The 18,584-nt window shown below is 47.6% G+C and overlaps 1 protein-coding gene across 4 annotated transcripts in view; it reads left to right on the forward strand.

Annotated features, from left to right (window-relative positions):
* The window catches only part of CSNK1A1 (casein kinase 1 alpha 1), a 32,571-nt gene extending 20,116 nt beyond the window's left edge, over nt 1-12,455 (forward strand). For 2 of the 4 annotated variants that reach the window (XM_074552500.1, XM_074552503.1), the window contains 5 exons: nt 1,783-1,861; nt 2,850-2,924; nt 4,246-4,352; nt 5,202-5,350; nt 10,211-12,455. In XM_074552500.1, coding sequence (XP_074408601.1) covers nt 1,783-1,861; nt 2,850-2,924; nt 4,246-4,352; nt 5,202-5,350; nt 10,211-10,218 — 418 coding nt within the window. In that variant the 3' untranslated portion in view covers nt 10,219-12,455. Of the gene's footprint in view, nt 1-1,782; nt 1,862-2,849; nt 2,925-4,245; nt 4,353-5,201; nt 5,356-10,210 lie in introns of those variants that run through there. The other 2 variants (XM_074552502.1, XM_074552501.1) reach the window with 2 other exon arrangements.
* Nucleotides 12,456-18,584: the final 6,129 nt, after the last annotated feature.

The raw sequence follows: 18,584 nt of genomic DNA on the forward strand, positions 1-18,584 counted from the left end.
CAGTTCTGGAGCTTATGGCAGAATATTTCAACCTCTAGTCCTGTACTTTTAACTGGTACAGAACATGTTTTCCTACAGGTAATGACAGCTGTGCTCAAGGAGCTGTTTGCAGTGCTATTTATTTTAATAGTGGAGAGGATTGTCCTGTTTTCCAAATCCTGAAAACTGTTTTTATCAATATATTGTAATAATGTACCCACTGCAGATTTACAGAACCAAATGTTTCCTACTACGAGATCATTGCATTAAACATTAAAACAATGAGCTGGGTGGAGGGTGGACACTCTTAAACCCTTTTTTGCTGCTGAATTTACCACTGCCTTCTCAGAGAATTTTATGTCCCTGTACAGGTTCACTGAATGCTGTTGGTGATTAAAATCTGCAGTTCTAATGGAATTAGCAAGTTTTGCAGGCTGGAATTTGTGGGCTCAGTATCATTTTTCAGCCCTTTGTCTGTGGTTTCATGTTGCAGCCGAGATGATCTGAGGGGAGGGAACCAATCCCCTCTTCCCTGGGCACTGCAGAGCTTTGCTGGCCTTGTGCTCAAAGCTTTCTGGAGCCAAGCTGATTTTCCCCTGGGATTGCTTTGCCTTTGTTCCCCAAGGGTCACAGAGCTGGCCCATGAGTGAGGAGTGCCAGGCTGTTCTGGTGCTAGAACACAAAACATCACCAGCTTCTTTCTTCTCCTACCAAGAGAGATCAGGTTGGAGCCTGTTCCCACTTCAGGGGAGCTGTTTCCCCCTCACCTTTGTGTGTAATCCTGTTTGCAGTACCACTGTCAGCCTTTTGATCCTTGTAGAGTCTGCCCTGCCACCCTTTAAATCCTTCTCTGGCTGAGAGAGCAGCAGCAAACCCCACCAGCTTTTCCCCATAAGGGAGCAGGGAGGAGAAAAAGAAGTTATTTTTCTGCCTCATATTCAATAGATGTCAGCTGCAGAGAGGGGCAGTCAGAGGAAAAAATCTGATTTTACCACAGCTGGGAAGAGGCAACTTTGCCAAGAGGAAAAAAAAAAAATCCTGGAGTGTGTTTTTGTGTTTTCCACTGCAGTGAGCTGTGCTGCTCTTGGTGCTCAGGAAAGCTGTGAGCAAAGCACAGTGGAGCTCATGTGGCCAGAGTGGGGATGGGGAACATGTGCAGGGCAGAAAGCATTTGAAGCCTTTTGCATGAGAGTTTGTGCAAGTTCTCATCTGGATGGATCACTTTGGAATTCTCCAGACTTTGGGGGGAAGAAGGCAGAGGCAGCTCTCAGACTGATTCATGTACCTCCATAAATATTGCTGCCTTTTAAAATCAGAGGCAGCTCAGGGATTTTGACAGAAGGCAAGGAAGAAAGGAGCAATGCCCCTTAGGGACCAGGTGGTCAGGATTGATCCCAGACTGAGCCAAGGTTCAGGGGAAAATGTGACTGACAAGATGTTACAGCCTTATTGACCTCATTAACCTCATTCTCTCTTACCATGCATTCCATGGTTCCTACAGGAAAATCTTCAGTTTCTACCCAAGCTACTTAAGAAGGCAGGAAAGACATTTCATGGTTGGTTTTTTGTTGTTGTTGGTTTTTTTTTTTTTTAAATTTTCCAAAGATCACTATAACTGCAGGTGGAAGCTTAGAACACACAATACCTACAGAATATTCCTTCCTTTAAAAATGTATAGGATCTCTTCCTTTCTTAGGGTTTATTCCTGAATTATTTTTTTAATTTAAATTTTTGAATGCTAGCACTGTGGAATAAGGTAAGAAATGGCAGAATTTGTAATTCCTTGTGTTTTTCCTCCTGCAGTCGTCGGGATGACATGGAGTCTCTAGGCTATGTATTGATGTACTTTAACAGAACCAGTCTGCCCTGGCAAGGATTAAAGGTAGGTTAGGATGCTTTTTTTCCCTCCCCCACCCTTTTAATATTTTTTTTCATGTTTGGGTAGCATGCTTCTGCCTGCCAGGTGGGTTTATATAATGTTTAGCCTCGGTTGTACAAAGCAGCTTTTCCCAAAGCTTGATATTTATAGACTGTGGATTCTGCCTCTTACGCAGCAGGCAAAATGTGCATTGTTGGACTGTCTTAAAATTTATGCTAAACAATAGCTGACATCATCTTTGCCAGTTATTGTCCTGTTGCAGGCTGAGGCCCCTTTGGGAAATAAAAAATAACATTGTTAGTGGCTTTTTGAATTGCTGGAGAGAGCATGGAAATAATCTCTTGCCTGGCAAGTTCAGCCTCAGTGTGTCTTCAGTCCAGGTTATGGCACAACTGAATAATTATTAACTGCAGCAGGCTTGTTCAGGATTTCCATGTATGGGAGCCAGCTACAAACGTGGCAGACATTTCTTATTTCACTCATTTAGACTCCAGTGATTGGTTTTCATGTTTTAATTGTTTTTCTTTCTTCGTGTGAGAGTTGTGTAATTCCAATGGTGTTGCAGCTGCACAGTTTCTAAAAAGGCAACAGCTCGTGGGCCACTGGAACTCCTCAGCTGCAGATGAATGTAAAGGGTGCTGAAGCACCAGGCAGCCCTGAATGAGGCACTGAGTGGGAATTAATACAACTTTGGCAAATGTAGCTGCAAGTCTGCTGTGGTTCATGGACAAAAGCAGCAGCCAGAGCTACACGAGCTGGGCCATGTGATGGAAGCATTAGACTGCGACAAATGGTATTAAACTGTGGCCAAATCTTAATACCAGATTGACCTTCATTCTCTTTGCAATAAGTGTGTGGGACTTGGAGATTTCACATAAAATACTTATGGTTGACCAAAGGATTTTTGTCATTTTTTTTTTTTTTTTGCTGCTGTCCTTGTTAATCCAGTGTTGCACAATATCTCTTATATTGTGACCTACATGTTCCACAGGCTGCAACAAAGAAGCAAAAGTATGAAAAGATTAGTGAAAAGAAAATGTCCACTCCTGTTGAGGTTTTGTGTAAGGTAAGAGTTTCCAAATGATGTCATACTGTGAAATGGAAATGCTTTTCTTGTTTGGTTTGTTGTTTGTTGGTTTTTTTCCCCCTAAACTTGAGCCAATATATTAAATAGCCTCACATGGCATTTGCTGCTGAATAATTCAGCTTTGGCAGGCACTGGGTGCCTTGTGTTTGGCCACCCAGCATGACTGGGGACGTGTACAGGGCAGCATTTGCTGCTGCTCCTTGGCCAAGTTCATGCCACCATCATTCAGGTCTGGCTGGCTGTTGGCTGTGCAAGCTCCCAGCTCTCTCAGGTGAGGCCTGGTCAGTTCTTCAAGGCTTACAGTGCAGCTTTGACATCAGAAGTAAATAAGTAACCAAGGTGGAGCTGTCTGGCTCGCCCACAGCCACTTTGTGCCTCTCCAGGAGGGTTCATATTGTCTGCCCTTACTCAAGGAGTGGCTGTGGTGGAATTGGATGCAAGTGATCTTTGTTTTTCCAGAGTTTTCCTTTGAGTCTTAAGATTCCTCTTGCACTCTGAGTGCTTCTTAACCAAGATCCTTGAGAACACAGCAGGGCCTGTGCCCCTCAGACAGCAGCACCAAGGGTTGCACTTTCTAGTCCTGCACATCTCTGTCCCCAGAGTCTGACAGCATCTCTCAAGCCACTGAACTGTTCATGAAATGGATTGGCTTGGAAGGGACCTTAAAAATCATCCATCCCCTGCTGGGGACAGGGACACCCTCCACTAGTCTGGGGTGCTCAGAGCTCCATCCAGCGTGGCCTTGAACTTGCAGGGATGTTTCACCCTGGGATTTTTACTGTGTGCTATTACCCATTACAGGCAGGCTTTAATACAGCATTCAGTGTTTAAAAATGTAAAGCAGAAAAATCTTTGAAAGAGGTTTTCATAATTTAAGTTTTCACGTTTAATACTTATTAACTGACCTTGTCTCCACTGTGTTCAAGCAGATTATCAAGGAAACACAAGTGAATCTCTTACCAGATAATTATGATTATTTTAGAGACTTAGTTAATAAGAACAAGGTTTAATTAGGGTGAACAGTGTGCTTTATAAATAAGTTAAATGTTGAAGGTTCTGGTAGCAGAGAGCTTCTGATTGCAGAGCACCCATGAGGTAACAGTTCTGGGGAAGGAATGTGTACCTGAGTAAATGCACATGCTGAACTCCAGAGCACATTAACAACCAGGGGCAAGGTGGAATTAATTCATGCAGCTTCAGCCAGTTTTCCTCTGCTCTCAGAGACAGATGTACATCTTTGTGCCTTTGGTAGGAGGTTTTTACTGTGAGCCATGGCTTGATTAACACTGTTGATTTCCAGGGGTTCCCTGCAGAATTTGCCATGTACCTGAACTACTGTCGTGGCCTGCGCTTTGAAGAGGCACCAGATTACATGTACCTGAGGCAATTATTCCGTATTCTTTTCAGGTCAGTCTCCAAGTGGAAAAGTACAGAAACTTGTCAGGGATCCAGTTGGGAGCTGCTCTGTGGGACTGGCACTGCAGAGAGCAGCTCCTGTGTGTGTGGTGTAGGGAGTTCTTCTGGGACTCCCTTTCATTTCACAGCTTCAAAAGCTCTTTAAAGGACCTGAAAATTATTGTTCAATGTTAAACATAAAGGGAAAAGAGTCTCTTGTTTTTGCATTGTGTGATGTGACCACAGGGTTGAGCCCATGCTTCAGGTTCTGTTGCAAGTACCAAGAGAAATTGACCCCTTGGTAGAAGTCTTTGAAGCTTTTTATGTTTGGAAATCAGTGCTGGGCCCAGCAGTGGTTCTCAGGAGAGAGATTTCAGTGGAGGAGAATAGTGCTGCCTCATTGAGCTCGTTAGAGCAACTGGAACATAAACTGCACCTTGTGCACTGAGCAACACCTGGCAAAGGAAGGGCAGGTACTGATCTCTCGAGTCTCCCCCCAGGTTTCTGGAATCCAAAGAATTCCTATTCAATGATGTACAATACTGCAGTCTTTCCTTGAAATTATATCTATATTTTAAAAAAAAAAGCACAGAAGCTCAGTGCAGACAGTGAGTGAGCTGGGCTGGGAGGAAGTGCTGCTTCCACAAGTGCAGACCTTTGTGTAAGCAATGAGTAAATGCTGCTGGCTGGCATTTGGGCTTGCTGCAAGAATCCCTTTAAGTTAGTAACACTTAGCATTTCTATACCATTCATAATCTCTAAAGCAGCTTAGAGAAGGAGCTATCCCCTAGTTGTGGGATTTCAGGCAGGGCTTGCTGTTGGCTCGGATGTGTGACAGCAGAACATTTCCCTCTCTTGCAGGACCTTGAACCACCAGTATGACTACACATTCGACTGGACAATGTTAAAGCAGAAAGCAGCACAGCAGGCAGCCTCTTCCAGTGGGCAGGGGCAGCAGGCCCAAACCCCCACAGGCAAGCAAACTGACAAATCCAAGAGTAACATGAAAGGTTAGTAGCCAAGAACCAAGTGACGTTACAGGAAAAACAAAAATTCCACGAATTTGGACAACGGCGGCAATTCCAAGTGTTAGATCAAGGAGGTGGTTTAAAAACTACATTTGGCTCTTAAATTCAAAAGCAAAACCAAAAGACGTCCTTGGAGAATTTGACTACTAACTTTATACCAAAATGTCCTTGTTATTCATATCATTTCTTCTGGGGATGTTGGGTCATTTTTAACCACTGCATCTTTTGCTCCCGCATTAACCACTTTCCAAAAACAAGAAACTGACTTGGTGTTGGGAATGTGACATTTTTATTTCTTTTGATTTATATATATACATATATATGTCCTTATATATGTATAAATATATAATGCAATCCAAAATCCTAGACCTAACACTTTTTAAGGGATAATTCTCATTGCCTAGGCAAGGATCTAGAGACTTTGGGTTCTGCTCTGTGGCAGCTGGTACAGTGCTGTGGGTTTGCTTCTGTTCTGTATGCCTCAAACACTGGGAACAGAAAATTGTGACTGCTCTGGCTTCCTGCACTGGGTTTACATTGAGACATTTGGTCCAGAGTTCAAGGAAGGGACCAGTGAGCTCAAAATGCCTTGTCTAAATCAAGCAGTAACCCCAAACTGCTGTGGATTGCCAACTCACAATTTTCTGAAGTATCTGGGTGCTCTGGGGTGGGGCTTCAGGTTTCCTGATGATTTTTTGATGTTTCTAGGTTATGGTTTCAAAGGGAAATGTTGTGACATGTTCAAATGTAATTGTGTAATAACTGAAAACTGAGTTCTGAAAAGACACGTCAGTTTTTTTCCCACATGGTCTAGAAGCTTTTAAAATACTTTTTTTTTTTTTTTTTTGAATGATGCAAATGTGCTGGTGTGAGTCTGGTAAGTCCCTGGGATGAAACTGCCACATCTGTGAGCCAGTCTTGCCATGAAACCAATTCCTGCAGCTGAGCTGTGGATAAAATTTGAAACTAATGAGATTGTGTGACTGACAATAGAGAAGCAAGGTTTAAATTCTGTACTGAGGCATTGCTGCTCTTCAGTACCTCTTGTCTGTCATTTTTATATGTATAAAATTACACACTTGCTAACATGACAGTCCTGGAAATCAGAGAAATGCAGAAGTGTTTACAATAAACTTAAACATTGTTCTTCACATAGTGTGGGAGCATTCAGACCTTACCAGGTGTCTTTAGTCAAAATAGCTATCAAAACCCACATTTTGTTCAGAATAAATGAAGTATTCAAACACCTGCTGCTTTTCTCAGGATTGAAGTGGTTCTTGAAAAAAAATAAAAATTCAGAGATGCCATTAAGTGTCAGATTTTTGGCATAGAGTGGCTGGGTCTGACAGGCTGGAAACCAGTTCCTGCAGCTGCAGCACCAGTAGCAGACTGGGTGATTAAGCACCTGGGCTTGGATTGCTTCCTGAAATAAAGAAACTCTGACTGAAGTTCAGAACCCAGCCCAATTTGGGGTGTGGAGGGCTTGGCTGTTCCAGCAGCAGAAGATAATTTGAGCAAAAATGCACATTCCTCACAGCAGCTCATGCTCAGAGTGAGGGCTTTGCAGGAGTGGTGATCTGGAGGTGGAACCTGCCCTGAAAATCAGGTTGTGAGCTGGTGAAACACAGTTTGGCTGGAGTGTTCTGAGGTTTAACGTGCTGCTGTGCTGCCTCAGTCTCTGCCCAAGTGCTGTGTGTGAAGCAAGAAAAGGTCATTAAAGGGATTCTGTGCCTGCACCTTGAGGTGATGCCTCAGTGCCAGAGAGCAGAGCTGAGCTCACAGCCAGCTTTGCCTTGCAGCCTCAGACCATTTCTGTTCCCTGATTTACCTCACACTGTGCTTTGGAGACACCCCTTGCTACAGCTAAGATTAATTTCTTGGGGTTTCAGCACAATTTCTTTGGGATTTTTGGGGAATGACTCTCCCCATCACCAAGAAAGCCTTGTGACCTTTGGCTTGATCAAGCTGTAATGTCAGCAGAGCATTGAAGCAATGCTTGGCAAACATCTGAAGACTTCAGAGGCTTCATCTCTTCAGCAAAGTAGAGATTTCCAGAGTCCTAAAATCCTACATGTCTTTTTGTGAGGAATTCTGCCTGTTAATGAAGATTTTTTTGAACCCAGCTAAGCTCTGTGGCTTGGATGCTGTGTCACATTGGAAGGATGAAATACCTGGTTATTTTTTCTGGAGTTCAGATAAATTCTTTTGTAGTTGCTGTAGCAAAGCCTGTGTGGAAGTGGCTTAAAAGGCTTCCTGGTATCAAATGTTACCCCTGTGGTAACCCTATCCATTGAACAGGAGTCCTGCAAATAGCAATGTACAGGTGCAGTTATTTGTAAAGTGCTGCTGGAGATTTGCATCTGGGCCAGGTGGGCCAGGGAAGGACAGACTCAGATTGTTTGCCCAGTGTGCTCATTTACAGATATTCCTGATTTCCTTAACTCAGATCCATGTTAAATCATCAACAAATCCTAGAGTTTATCCAGGCTAAATATTCTGCTTGCTTCCAGAATAGCCTGTTCTGTCCATGGCCTTTTTTCTCTTCAGTTTTTTTCCCCTGCCCCTCTCTGGAACTGTGTGCAGTGTCTTTTGTAACAGCCAGATCAGCTGGTTTGGAACTTGGAGAGGTGAACTGTTCCAGCAGACAGAGCTCTGCTGACTCGGGCAGCTTGGGCTGCCTCTCTTTTGCCAGAGCAGCAGTTGTTCAGGTGTGATTTGTAACTGTGCTTACACTCAGCTTCCCTCAGTCATAAAAGTGACTCAAGCAGTCAATCTGCAGGATAAAGTCTACCAGGGCCATTTGGGAGAGGTGTTTTTAACTCCTGGCAGTGGAGATTCTCAAGGCTGTCAGCAGGTCCATTAATATTTGCTGGATTGCCTGTGCTGGTGGCAGAATTGCTCAGAACAGACTGAGACTTCTCTGCTTGAGAATTAGAATTACTGACACCTGAATCCTTCTCACTTGCTTGTCTGGAGAAATGGAGAATACACAGAGTCTGAGCATTTCACACTGAGGAGGTTTTTAGGGAATTACACTGGAGTTGCTGCTCTCCTGTCAATCACATCTTCAGCCATGGTAATAATAAAGCAGTTTGAGGTTCCCTCAGATAGCACAGAGACTTTCAGAGCTTTGGGTAACACCTCAGAGGGACAGGAGTGATGATTTGGCCCTGTATGGAGTGAAGGTGTGTGGAAGAGATGCCACCATGGACTCTCCAGCACGTTCCTCATGCCAGCAGTGCCCTGAGTATCTCCAGCTCAGCTGTGCTTGGGCTGTGTCCTTACAGGACTTTGAGGGGACATTTTGAGTTGAATCCAGCTCCCTGTTGCTCTCTGTAGCTGGACATTCTCCTGCCCATATTACCTTGGGTTTGAGGAGTTCTGATAGCAGCAGATCAGTTGGTAGGATGTCCTTTGTCCTCAGGTCCAGGCTCCCATTTTTTGTGAAGTACTCAGGCTCCTGAAGCAATGAGTTGATCTATTTCTTTCCACACTCTCCTTAGTTGGCTTTGTTTTGGCTGCTTTGGTGGAGAAAGTGGCTCAAGAGATGAATCAGTGTTCTCTGCTGAACACACTAAATGGAAAAACAGCATCATTTCTGGTTTGTGTACATCAAGGAGGGATTAGGGAACTCAGGAGTCCCTGGGCTTTCTGTGGGAACTTGCGCTCAAGTGGGAATGGCTGTCTTAAATCTGGGGCAGGATTTTTTTTTAATATGACCAGTGCTGGATAAAGAGAATTGTCCCTCAATGCATTAACACTGGGTTTGAAACAAGTTCTTGAACCTCTTTGAAATGACCTGTAGCCAGTTCTGGAAGAGTTAAAGCCATTTTCTGGATGCTCTCCAGATACATTTTGGACAGAATGTCAGACTGGTAAGACTTGTTTGCACTTGTTTCTCTCTGGATGACAGCACAAGCTATAGCTGAGGTCAGCTCTGTCTGTGTTTCACTGAGGAAAGATTTCTGTTGCAAAAACTCAGGGCTGTTGCTGTGATGAACTCAGCCATGGGCAGGAGCATCCTGTGTGGAGAGCATCCAGAACGGAACTCGCTTGGCAAGGCCATCTTTGGTTGAGGCTGTGGAGCACAGCCCTGCACCTGAGTCACCAGAGAGCAGCACGGAGGGAGGACTGGCTTAGCCTGCAGGAACTGGTTCTTGGAGATCTCTGTGTGCTCCTGTCTCTCCCTGTCCCCCAGTGTCATTTGGAATTCTGAACATGAAAGGAATTGCTGTGTGTGCAGCACCTCCCTGCCCTGTGAGTCAGCCCTTGTCCTTGCCAGGGCTGAGTGTGCTGCTTGCCCAGGGGCTGTCCCGGTGCTGCTGCCTTGTTGTGGCTGCTGCTGTGGCTTTGTGGTGCCAGAGTTGCTGTGAGGTGGGTGAGTGATGCCCTGGCTGTGCCCGTGCCCGTGCCATCCCCTGTGCCACTGCCGTACTGCGGCTCTGGAGAGCGCCCTGCAGTCAGATGACAGCTTGACATTCAGGGATATAAACATGAGCCACTGCAGACGAGTAGAAAACAATCCTATGAAATTACATCCTGTTTCCTAGTGGCAATAACACAGCTTGTTTTCAAACTGCTGGGCTGGGTTCCTGCAGGAGGAATGTGGCATCCAGCTGGTGCATTCAGCCTGTTCCCAGTGCAGTGAGAGGTGTGCGAGCTCCAGGGCTGTGGCCAGTGCTGGTTACCTTTGGAAATGGACTCCAGGAACTCTGCAATTCCCAGATGGAGCAGCATTTTCCCCTTTGAATGACCATAACTGCTGTTTAATTTTCCTCCTGTGAACGCTGTTGCTCGTTTCCATCCCGTATCAGTAAGTTTGCCCTTGTGTTTATCTTGCAGGTTTCTGAGCATGACGAGGATGGGACAAAGCAGAGCAGATCGGAGCAGGACTTGTCACTCCCCAAATCCTAGAAATTTTAGTTGATACACTTGCCAGTGGCTGTGGGCAACCATTTCCTTGGTGTAAAGAACTTAATATCAGTATAAACTGGCTCTGGGCAGTGTCAGTGATGCTGCACTTTGAGTTGTAGCAGCTGTAATTGTGAATATTACTGAGATAGTGAAACATGGTGTCCAGTTTTCTATTGCATTTTTTTCAAGTGGAAAAGTTAACTAATGGTTGACACACAAGTGGAGAAAATTGTGCATATGCCAATTTTTGTTACCTTTTTACTTTGAACTACACTGCTTATGAGATCTCATTGTTTTGGAAGAATGGCATGAACAGTCTTCGGCAACAGTTGTGATAATTGTAAATGCTCACAATTGTGCACTCTTTTCTGGTTATTCCTCCCTGGGTTTTGAAAGTTGTACACTTAAAACATTCTTAAAGTTGTTGGCTTCTATGTGCAACATACCAAGCCAGCTGACATGGTAGTAACCAAAGATTCCAGTTTTTAAGCATATGAAAGACTCTGCCTGCTTACCTGTGCTAGAAATAACAGCATCTAAAGTGAAGACTTAAGAGAAACTTAGCGACTACTAGATAATCTTTAGGACTCTGCATTAACTCTATAATGTTCTTGGTATAAAAGGAAAAACAGCATATTTGTCACGAAATTTAGTTAACATCTTACAACTGAACCTGTATGTAAGTTGCTTAGATAAATGTAATCACTGTAAACATCTATATGATCTGGGATTTTGTTTTTATTTTGAAGCGGGAGCTTTTTTGTTTACAAGTTCATTAAAAACTAAAAACTGTTTCTGTAAGGAAATGAGATTTTTTTTTAATTTGCCTTGTTAATTCAGTTTAAGAAATTTACATTACCCTGTTTTTAAACCAAGTTTAAGGCCATTTGTTAAGCAAAAGAAGTCATATTTCTTTCTAAATCATTTTAGATTTAGTGTTGTAACTCTTCCTCATTTTGTTTTTAAATAAATTTTGTATTTTTTCCTTGAGGGGGAAGGGGCAGTCTTGCATTTTTATAACCTGTTGTTTGAGACCAGCCCTCCATAATAAGATTGGAATTTTTTAAAATGAAATGGCATCTTTTGCAGCCCCAGGATTGGCAGCCTCCGAGCATTGCCGTGTCCTGCCTCGGCTGGACTGACTTGTGATTGCTGCTTTGGAGACAAAAATTGGAATGGTTTGAAAAAATTCGGATGGTTTGAAACCAAGGCATTTTCTTTCAAGTTCTTGTGAAGTGGATATGACCAGATTTCCTCTTGTTCTTGGGGGCAGCCTCGCACCATGCAGAGTTCACATTGGTTACTGCCCCAGGCTGTCTTCCTTCTCACTCCTATTCTAGCCCAGCTGAAAGAAAGAAATACTTTTATTGCTGGTAATTCTTTAACAGTGTAATTTATTCCTTTATAGCATGTCAGAATAAATTAAAAAAAAATGTCTGAAAATGCTGCCAGATGCCTATTGTGTAAATGTTGTCTGTATGTTTGCTTTTTAGACTGTTTCCATGCATGGAGCAGAGTCCCTGCTCACAGTTTATCTTTTTTACTGTTGGAAAAGATCTTTCTTTCCTTTTGACAACCATTTCTTCAGGATCATAAGACACTGTGCACTCCTGCAATGGTGATGATGTGGATCAAGGCTCCCCTGTACTCTGTCCAAGAAGGATCTGCCCTGAGATGTTAAGCTTTGGGTGGAGAACACTGTGTGCTAATAATAACAAATAATAAACGCTGGGATAGATAATCAGGGAGGCTGCTGGGCTTCAGAGATAGCAGAGCACAGCAGGCTCTGCTGCCTGCCAGGTGCCAGGAGAAATGCAGCTCCTTCTCCTGGCCACGATGGTTTCCCAAACTCCTGAGTCCTGCCCCATCCAAATAAGGATGGTTTTCCAGCAATGCCTCCTATGAGAACCAGTCTGTTTGTAAGAACTGGTATCTAGAGCACTGTGAGATGTCCTTATCCGTGATTTCTGCTGTCTAGGCAACGTGGCTGACAACACACGTTGGCAGGAGGGGAGGAAGCATCAATGAAATGCCTTCTTGGCAGCTGGCCTTGGAGAGGCTGCTCGGAATTGTTGTGGCATCGCTTTTCATGCTCTGACATGAGATACTCGCTGAAAAGTTGGAGAAAACAATTTGGTTTCAGGAGAATAAATTATTTTCTTTGTCCGTTCAATTTGCTCGTGACTTTGAGGGGGGGTTTGGAAACAGAGCTGCTGCTGATGAGCTCTGCAAGGGAGAATAAACACATTTAGGGTGTCAAAATGCATGGGTTTGTAGTTGGGGAGCTGCAAGGGCTGTGGAGGAGCCTGGAGCTCTGTCAGCCTTGCAGATGTGTGGGAACAGAATTTGTTTGTGGGCCAATGTGCTGGGCAGGGCATGAGATGCCCACCTTAAACTGGCACCCAACACCCGTTTGCTGTGTGCTCTCCTTGGTTTGTAACAAAGATTTCACCCTGAAGGATTAAAACCCTGCATCCTGACTTCTGCTTGCAGCTCTGCAGAGGTTTTGTGTGGAGAGAGATTCACCTGCCCGGGCCAAACTTCTGCAGCAGCCCCAGGCCCTTGACAAGGAATCATCGTTTGGAGCAGAGGCTGCAAAGCTCAGGATCTGCAGCCTCGTGCTGGCTGGAAAGTGCCAGAATTGGGGTAATGGCATTAGGCTGTGACAGCAGCTCCTCAGTCACCCTGTAAGCTGCGTCCAGGGTTCCACAGCAATTCATTGACCTCCTTAGAAGGGCTCCGAGAGGCTTCCTGAGGCCGCCTGCTAAAGGATTGCTTAATTGGGAGCACGAGTGCTCATGTGCACAGCACTGCTTCATTATTTTTAACCTATTTAAGCCATTCCTTGTCAGAAGCAGTTGAGAGCCTTTTTCTCTTCTCCTGTAAAGGCTCTGAAGAGAGACAGCTCTGGCTCCCAGTTTGTGCCAGCGTCACTGCTTGGCTGCTGCCCTGCGTGGTGTTGGTAACAAGTGACAAACACAACCCCTGGCTGTGTTAAAAACACTCGATGTGTCTGCTGGCTCTGGAGCCTGTCCAGCATGTGCCACACTTGTTATTTATTTTTTTTTCCCTGATTTCTATGTCTCTCTGGAGGTTGTTTTTCAAGTGTTGCCTCGCTGTTGCAGTGCTGTGCCTGTTCTCTCTTGGCTTTTTTAAAGGTGTTTTTTGTTGGGAACTTGTCCCTGCTTTGTGCTGGGGTTTTCCTGAGCTGAAATGCTTCAGCCCAGCCCTACTGCCCTGATGAGGAGCTTGGCCTGGCTGCCTCCCTGCAGTCCCTCCCTCCCATGTGGAATTTTCCTGCCATCCCAAGTTGACTTTTTGCACGAGGCTTTAATTTCTCTTGACAGCGTTCTCCAATTTAGAAGATTTGTTGCTTAGCCAGCTCCATCAGCCCCATCTGCTCCTGCCTTAATTGCAGTGAAATCATCATGATTTCATATCAGCTTGATGTCATACCCGCGTCGGTGAGCAGGCAGAGGGAAGTGGGCAGGAGGAGGAGCTGTCCCTGCACCATCCTCACTGCAGGATGACACAGAGGAAATGCCCTCCCTCCCATGGAAGGGCTGATCCCTGGCTGTTCTCTGTGGAAATGGCTCTTTGATGTGATCCTCGTGAGCCGGGGCTCAGCAGCATCGGGGCAGGGAGGGAAGGAACCAAGACTGCTCCAATGAACCTTCCAAAGCACCCAGCCCTGGCCCTCTCACTGAGCTCACACACCGAGCAGGGCTAAAGGTGTAAAATCCATCCCTCTGAGATGCTGATGTGACTTCTTACATGATGTGAGGTGTTCTTCGATGTCACTGTGGGTAGTGCTGGATTTTGGGAGCTGGAAATCCAGAGGAGCCAGGGATTATTCTCACAGCAGACTCGAGTTGTTTGGGTTTGCAGGTATTTGTGATAACATAAATCACTGAAGGTTGATGTAGCTCCTTTCTCAGAGGTTTTGGCATCAGGGACTGTCCTGGAAGTACCTGAGCACACTCAGCCCTCCCCATTCTGCCTTTTGTTTTTGCAAACACAGCTGATAAACTGCATTTCTTTCCCCCTCTGAGTTTGTAGTTGGGCTGGAGGAGAAGCTCTCCCAGAGCTGTGTGTGCCCCATTCATGTCCAGGAGCTCCAAGGCTCTGCTGCTCCCTGTCCCCAGCCCTGGAATGCCACCAAGCCCTGGGCTGCTTTGCAGGTGGCAGACTTTGAACTCCTTTTGAATGGAAGCAATTTGAGCTGCTGGGGAGCCCTTGAAGGAGTGAGCATGTTGTCCTACAGGGTGGACTGGCTTGTGAGCTTGCCTGCTGCTCTCAGAGTGTGCATGATAAATTCGTGCTTCGCTTTACAGCCCTGTAAATGCCCGGGGCAGGAGCCTGACTTGGCAAAATGCTGTGCCTGGCAAGGTGGGGCAGGGAACTGGTGTGACTCAGCTTGGTGGGACTGCATGAGCCAGCAGGGCAGGGGCACGAGGAGCAGACCCTGCCCCTTCCTCGTGGCTCAGCTGAGTCCCTCGTGTTCTGTGGCCACAGCAGTGCTCTGGCACTTGTCCCAGTGAGACCATCCTGGGTTTAACTGGGAATCTGCAGGGCTGGGCCCTGGGCAGAGCTTGCCCTGGTGTGTCTGGATCTCCTGAGCTGCTGCACTTCCTTCTCCTGGGGCTTTAGCTGTGCATGAATTACAGACTCTTGGCTCGCCCCTCTCTGGTGGCTGCAAGGGTTCCACAAATCCAAGTGGGCACAGTGGGACCAGGACCAGCCTGGGGCTGGCAGCTGCCTCTGCTTGAGCAGCCAGACCAGGCTGGTGGCATCTGCTGATGGCATCTGCCCCATCCTCATCTGCTGGGCACCCAGATGGGCACAGAGAGCAGGGATTGTTCATGCCCATCTGCTGGGCACCCAGATGGGCACAGAGAGCAGGGATTGTTCCTCATCTGCTGGAGCCCAGATGGGCACAGAGAGCAGGGATTGTTCATGCCCATCTGCTGGGCACCCAGATGGGCACAGAGAGCAGGGATTGTTCAGCTGCTGGGAGCCCAGATGGGCACAGAGAGCAGGGATTGTTCATGCCCATCTGCTGGGCACCCAGATGGGCACAGAGAGCAGGGATTGTTCATCTGCTGGGAGCCAAGATGGGCACAGAGAGCAGGGATTGTTCATGCCCATCTGCTGGGCACCCAGATGGGCACAGAGAGCAGGGATTGTTCATGCCCATCTGCTGGGCACCCAGATGGGCACAGAGAGCAGGGATTGTTCAGCTGCTGGGCACCCAGATGGGCACAGAGAGCAGGGATTGTTCATCTGCTGGGCACCCAGATGGGCACAGAGAGCAGGGATTGTTCATCTGCTGGGGCCCAGATGGGCACAGAGAGCAGGGATTGTTCATCCCTGTCTGCTGGGCACTCAGATGGGCACAGAGAGCAGGGATTGTTCATCTGCTGGGCACCCAGATGGGCACAGAGAGCAGGGATTGTTCATGCCCATCTGCTGGGCACCCAGATGGGCACAGAGAGCAGGGATTGTTCATGCCCATCTGCTGGGCACCCAGATGGGCACAGAGAGCAGGGTTTTTCTCTCCTCCATGTGTGTCCATTGGGCAGCTGCAGGCAGGCAGAGGGGGAGGAGAGCGGAGAGGTAAAGCCAGAAACTGGTGCAAGTCCTCTGAGCTGAGAAAAACCACTTAGGCAGCAAATAGAATCATTCTCATGTGCCAACAGCTTCCCCCAGGCACAGCCCTGCCCCGTGCTGAGCTCTGCCTTCCTCCTCCTCCTCCTCCTCCTCTCAGGCTGGAGTTGGGCCAGGGCTGTTTGTGCCACTGGGTCGGGGCAGAGCCTGTGGGCAGCTCCAGGGGGGTGGGCAGGTGGGTGAGGGCGTTAATGCCCCTTCAGGCTGGCATTCATGGTGCCACCAAAGCCTTGGGCAGCTCCTGCTCCATGGAACGGCAGGCAGAGCCAGAAATCCCTGCTGAGCCAGACACACCCTGGGAGCGCCTGCCTTCCTTCCCAGGCCCTTTGCTGTGGGCAGGAAAGGTGAGGAACAGGCTGTGGCCATTCTGTCCTTCCCAAACCCCCATTTCTGTGGGGAGGAAGGTGAGGAACAGGCTGTGGCCATTCTGTCCTTCCCAAACTCCCTTTTACTGGGGTGGAAAGGTGAGGAACAGGCTGTGGCCATTCTATCCTTCCCAAACCCCCTTTTATTGGGGAGGAACAGGCTGTGGCCATTCTTTGTTCCCAAACCCCTTTTTACTGGGGAGGAAGGTGAGGAACAGGCTGTGGCCATTCTTTCCTTCCCAAACCCCCATTTCTGTGGGGAGGAAAGGTGAGGAACAGGCTGTGGCTGTTCTCCTGGGCTGCCCAGGAGGTGTTTGCTGCTGGTTTTTATGTGCTGTTTGTCCTGGGGAGCTGGGGGATTGCCAGCCCTGCCAGAGCAGCATCCCTGGGAAGGTGGAGCCGTGCTGACGCCGTTCCCAGCCGGCCTGAAGCTGCTCACAAATCCCATAAACTGATTATGGGTGTTAAGTCCCTGCTCAGTGACCTTTCTCCCTCTCACTGACAGCTTTTAACGTGGTGCCCTCCCCGAGGTGCTGGCAGGGGTTTGGGGACAGCGAGGTGGGTACGAGGCTGCCTCGCGTGCCAGCCCTGCCAGGAGATGCAGCCCGGCCCTGGCAGCTTGATGCTGATGGGAAGTGATTTGTTTTTGCTTCCCAACGTGCAAACAGCTCCTGGGCTCCGAGCTGGCTCTGCTCAGTGAAAAGCTGCTGCTGGTGGGGGGGGATGCCAACCAGCTGTGCCCGCTGCTGTGGCGCCTCCCAAAACCCCAGCTCTGGGCAGGGCAGGGCAGGGCAGGGCGGGCAGGACCCCGTGGTGGCTTTCAGGGATGGGATGATGCCCTGGGCACACTGGCTCAGGCTGGCTGTTCACAGGAGGAGCTGATCCTGTGTGCCAGGGGGCACCTGGGCATCCCTGAGACACGGGGTGTGTGTCCATGTGTGTTCACATGTGTGCATGTGTGTTTCCATGTCTTTCAATGTATTTCTGTGTGTGTCCATGTATTCCATGTGTGTGCATGTGTGTTCACGTATGTGCATGTGTTTCCATGTATCTCCATGTGTGTTTCCCTGTGTTTCCATGTGTGTCCATGTGTTTCCATGTATTTCCATGTATTTCCACGTGTGTCCATGTGTATATCTGTGTGTCCATGTGTTTCCATGTGTGTTCATGTGTATTTACATGTATTTCCCTGCGTTTATGGCCTTCCCTGTGTGTCCATGTGTGTTTCCATGTATTTCCATCTGTGTCCATGTGTTTCCATGTGTGTTTCCATGTATTTCCATCTGTGTCCATGTGTTTCCATGTGTGTTTCCATGTATTTCTCTCTGTTTCCCTGTGTTTATGGCCTTTCATGTGGGTCCATATGTATTTCCATGTATTTCCATGTGTGTCCATGTGTGTTTCCATGTATTTCCATCTGTGTCCATGTGTTTCCATGTGTATTTCCATGTATTTTCCTGTGTCTCCCTGTGTTTATGGCCTTCCCTGCGTGTCCATGTGTATTTCCATGTATTTCCATGTGTTTCCCTGCGTGTCCATGTGTATTTCCATGTATTCCCATGTGTGTCCATGTGAATTTCCGTGTGTCTCCCTGTGTTTATGGCCTTCCTGTGAGTATTTGGTGTGTGTGGGGAGCCCTGGGGCTGCCAGCCCAGCCCTGGCAGGCTGTGGGGCAGCAGAGCAGCTCTGGGAGCAGCCCTGCTCTGGAAATAACCGAAATAACCTCCCAGCTGCCGGTGTTTGTTAAGGGGCCGAGCTGGGCTGAGCTCCTGCAGGAATGTGGGATGTGAGGCACTCCTGGATCAGTGTCCAAGGGCAGCTCTGTGGGACGGGGAGGAATCCCAAATGCCAGGATACACTTTCCAGGAAAGAAGCGTTTGTGCCCAAATCCCGAATGTCTGGAAGGTCGGGGCAGCCTCCTCTGGGCTCTGTGGCTGCTTTTATTTTGGCTGTGGTGGCAGAGCTGGGCTTGGAGTCCTGCTGGGAGCTGAGGGCTGGCCCAGCCCCACAGCGGCTCTCAAACAGCTCTCAGCTGTGTGTCCATGTGTGTCCATGTGTGTTCACGTGTATTTGCCTGTATTTCCATGTGGATATCCATGCACTGAGCTCAGTGCCAGCTGCCCCTGCTCTCCTGCCCTGCCTGGCTCCTCTCCTTGGTGTGGGGGAGCATCAGGGAGCCCCCAGTGTGGGGACACTGGGGCTGGTGACAGCTCTGCCCACAGGGCAGCGTGCCCAGGGCAGGGGACAGCTGGGGACAGCCCACCTTGACC

This window comes from Zonotrichia albicollis, chromosome 15 (genome assembly GCF_047830755.1).
Source record: "Zonotrichia albicollis isolate bZonAlb1 chromosome 15, bZonAlb1.hap1, whole genome shotgun sequence".
Taxonomy (NCBI): Eukaryota; Metazoa; Chordata; class Aves; order Passeriformes; family Passerellidae; genus Zonotrichia; species Zonotrichia albicollis.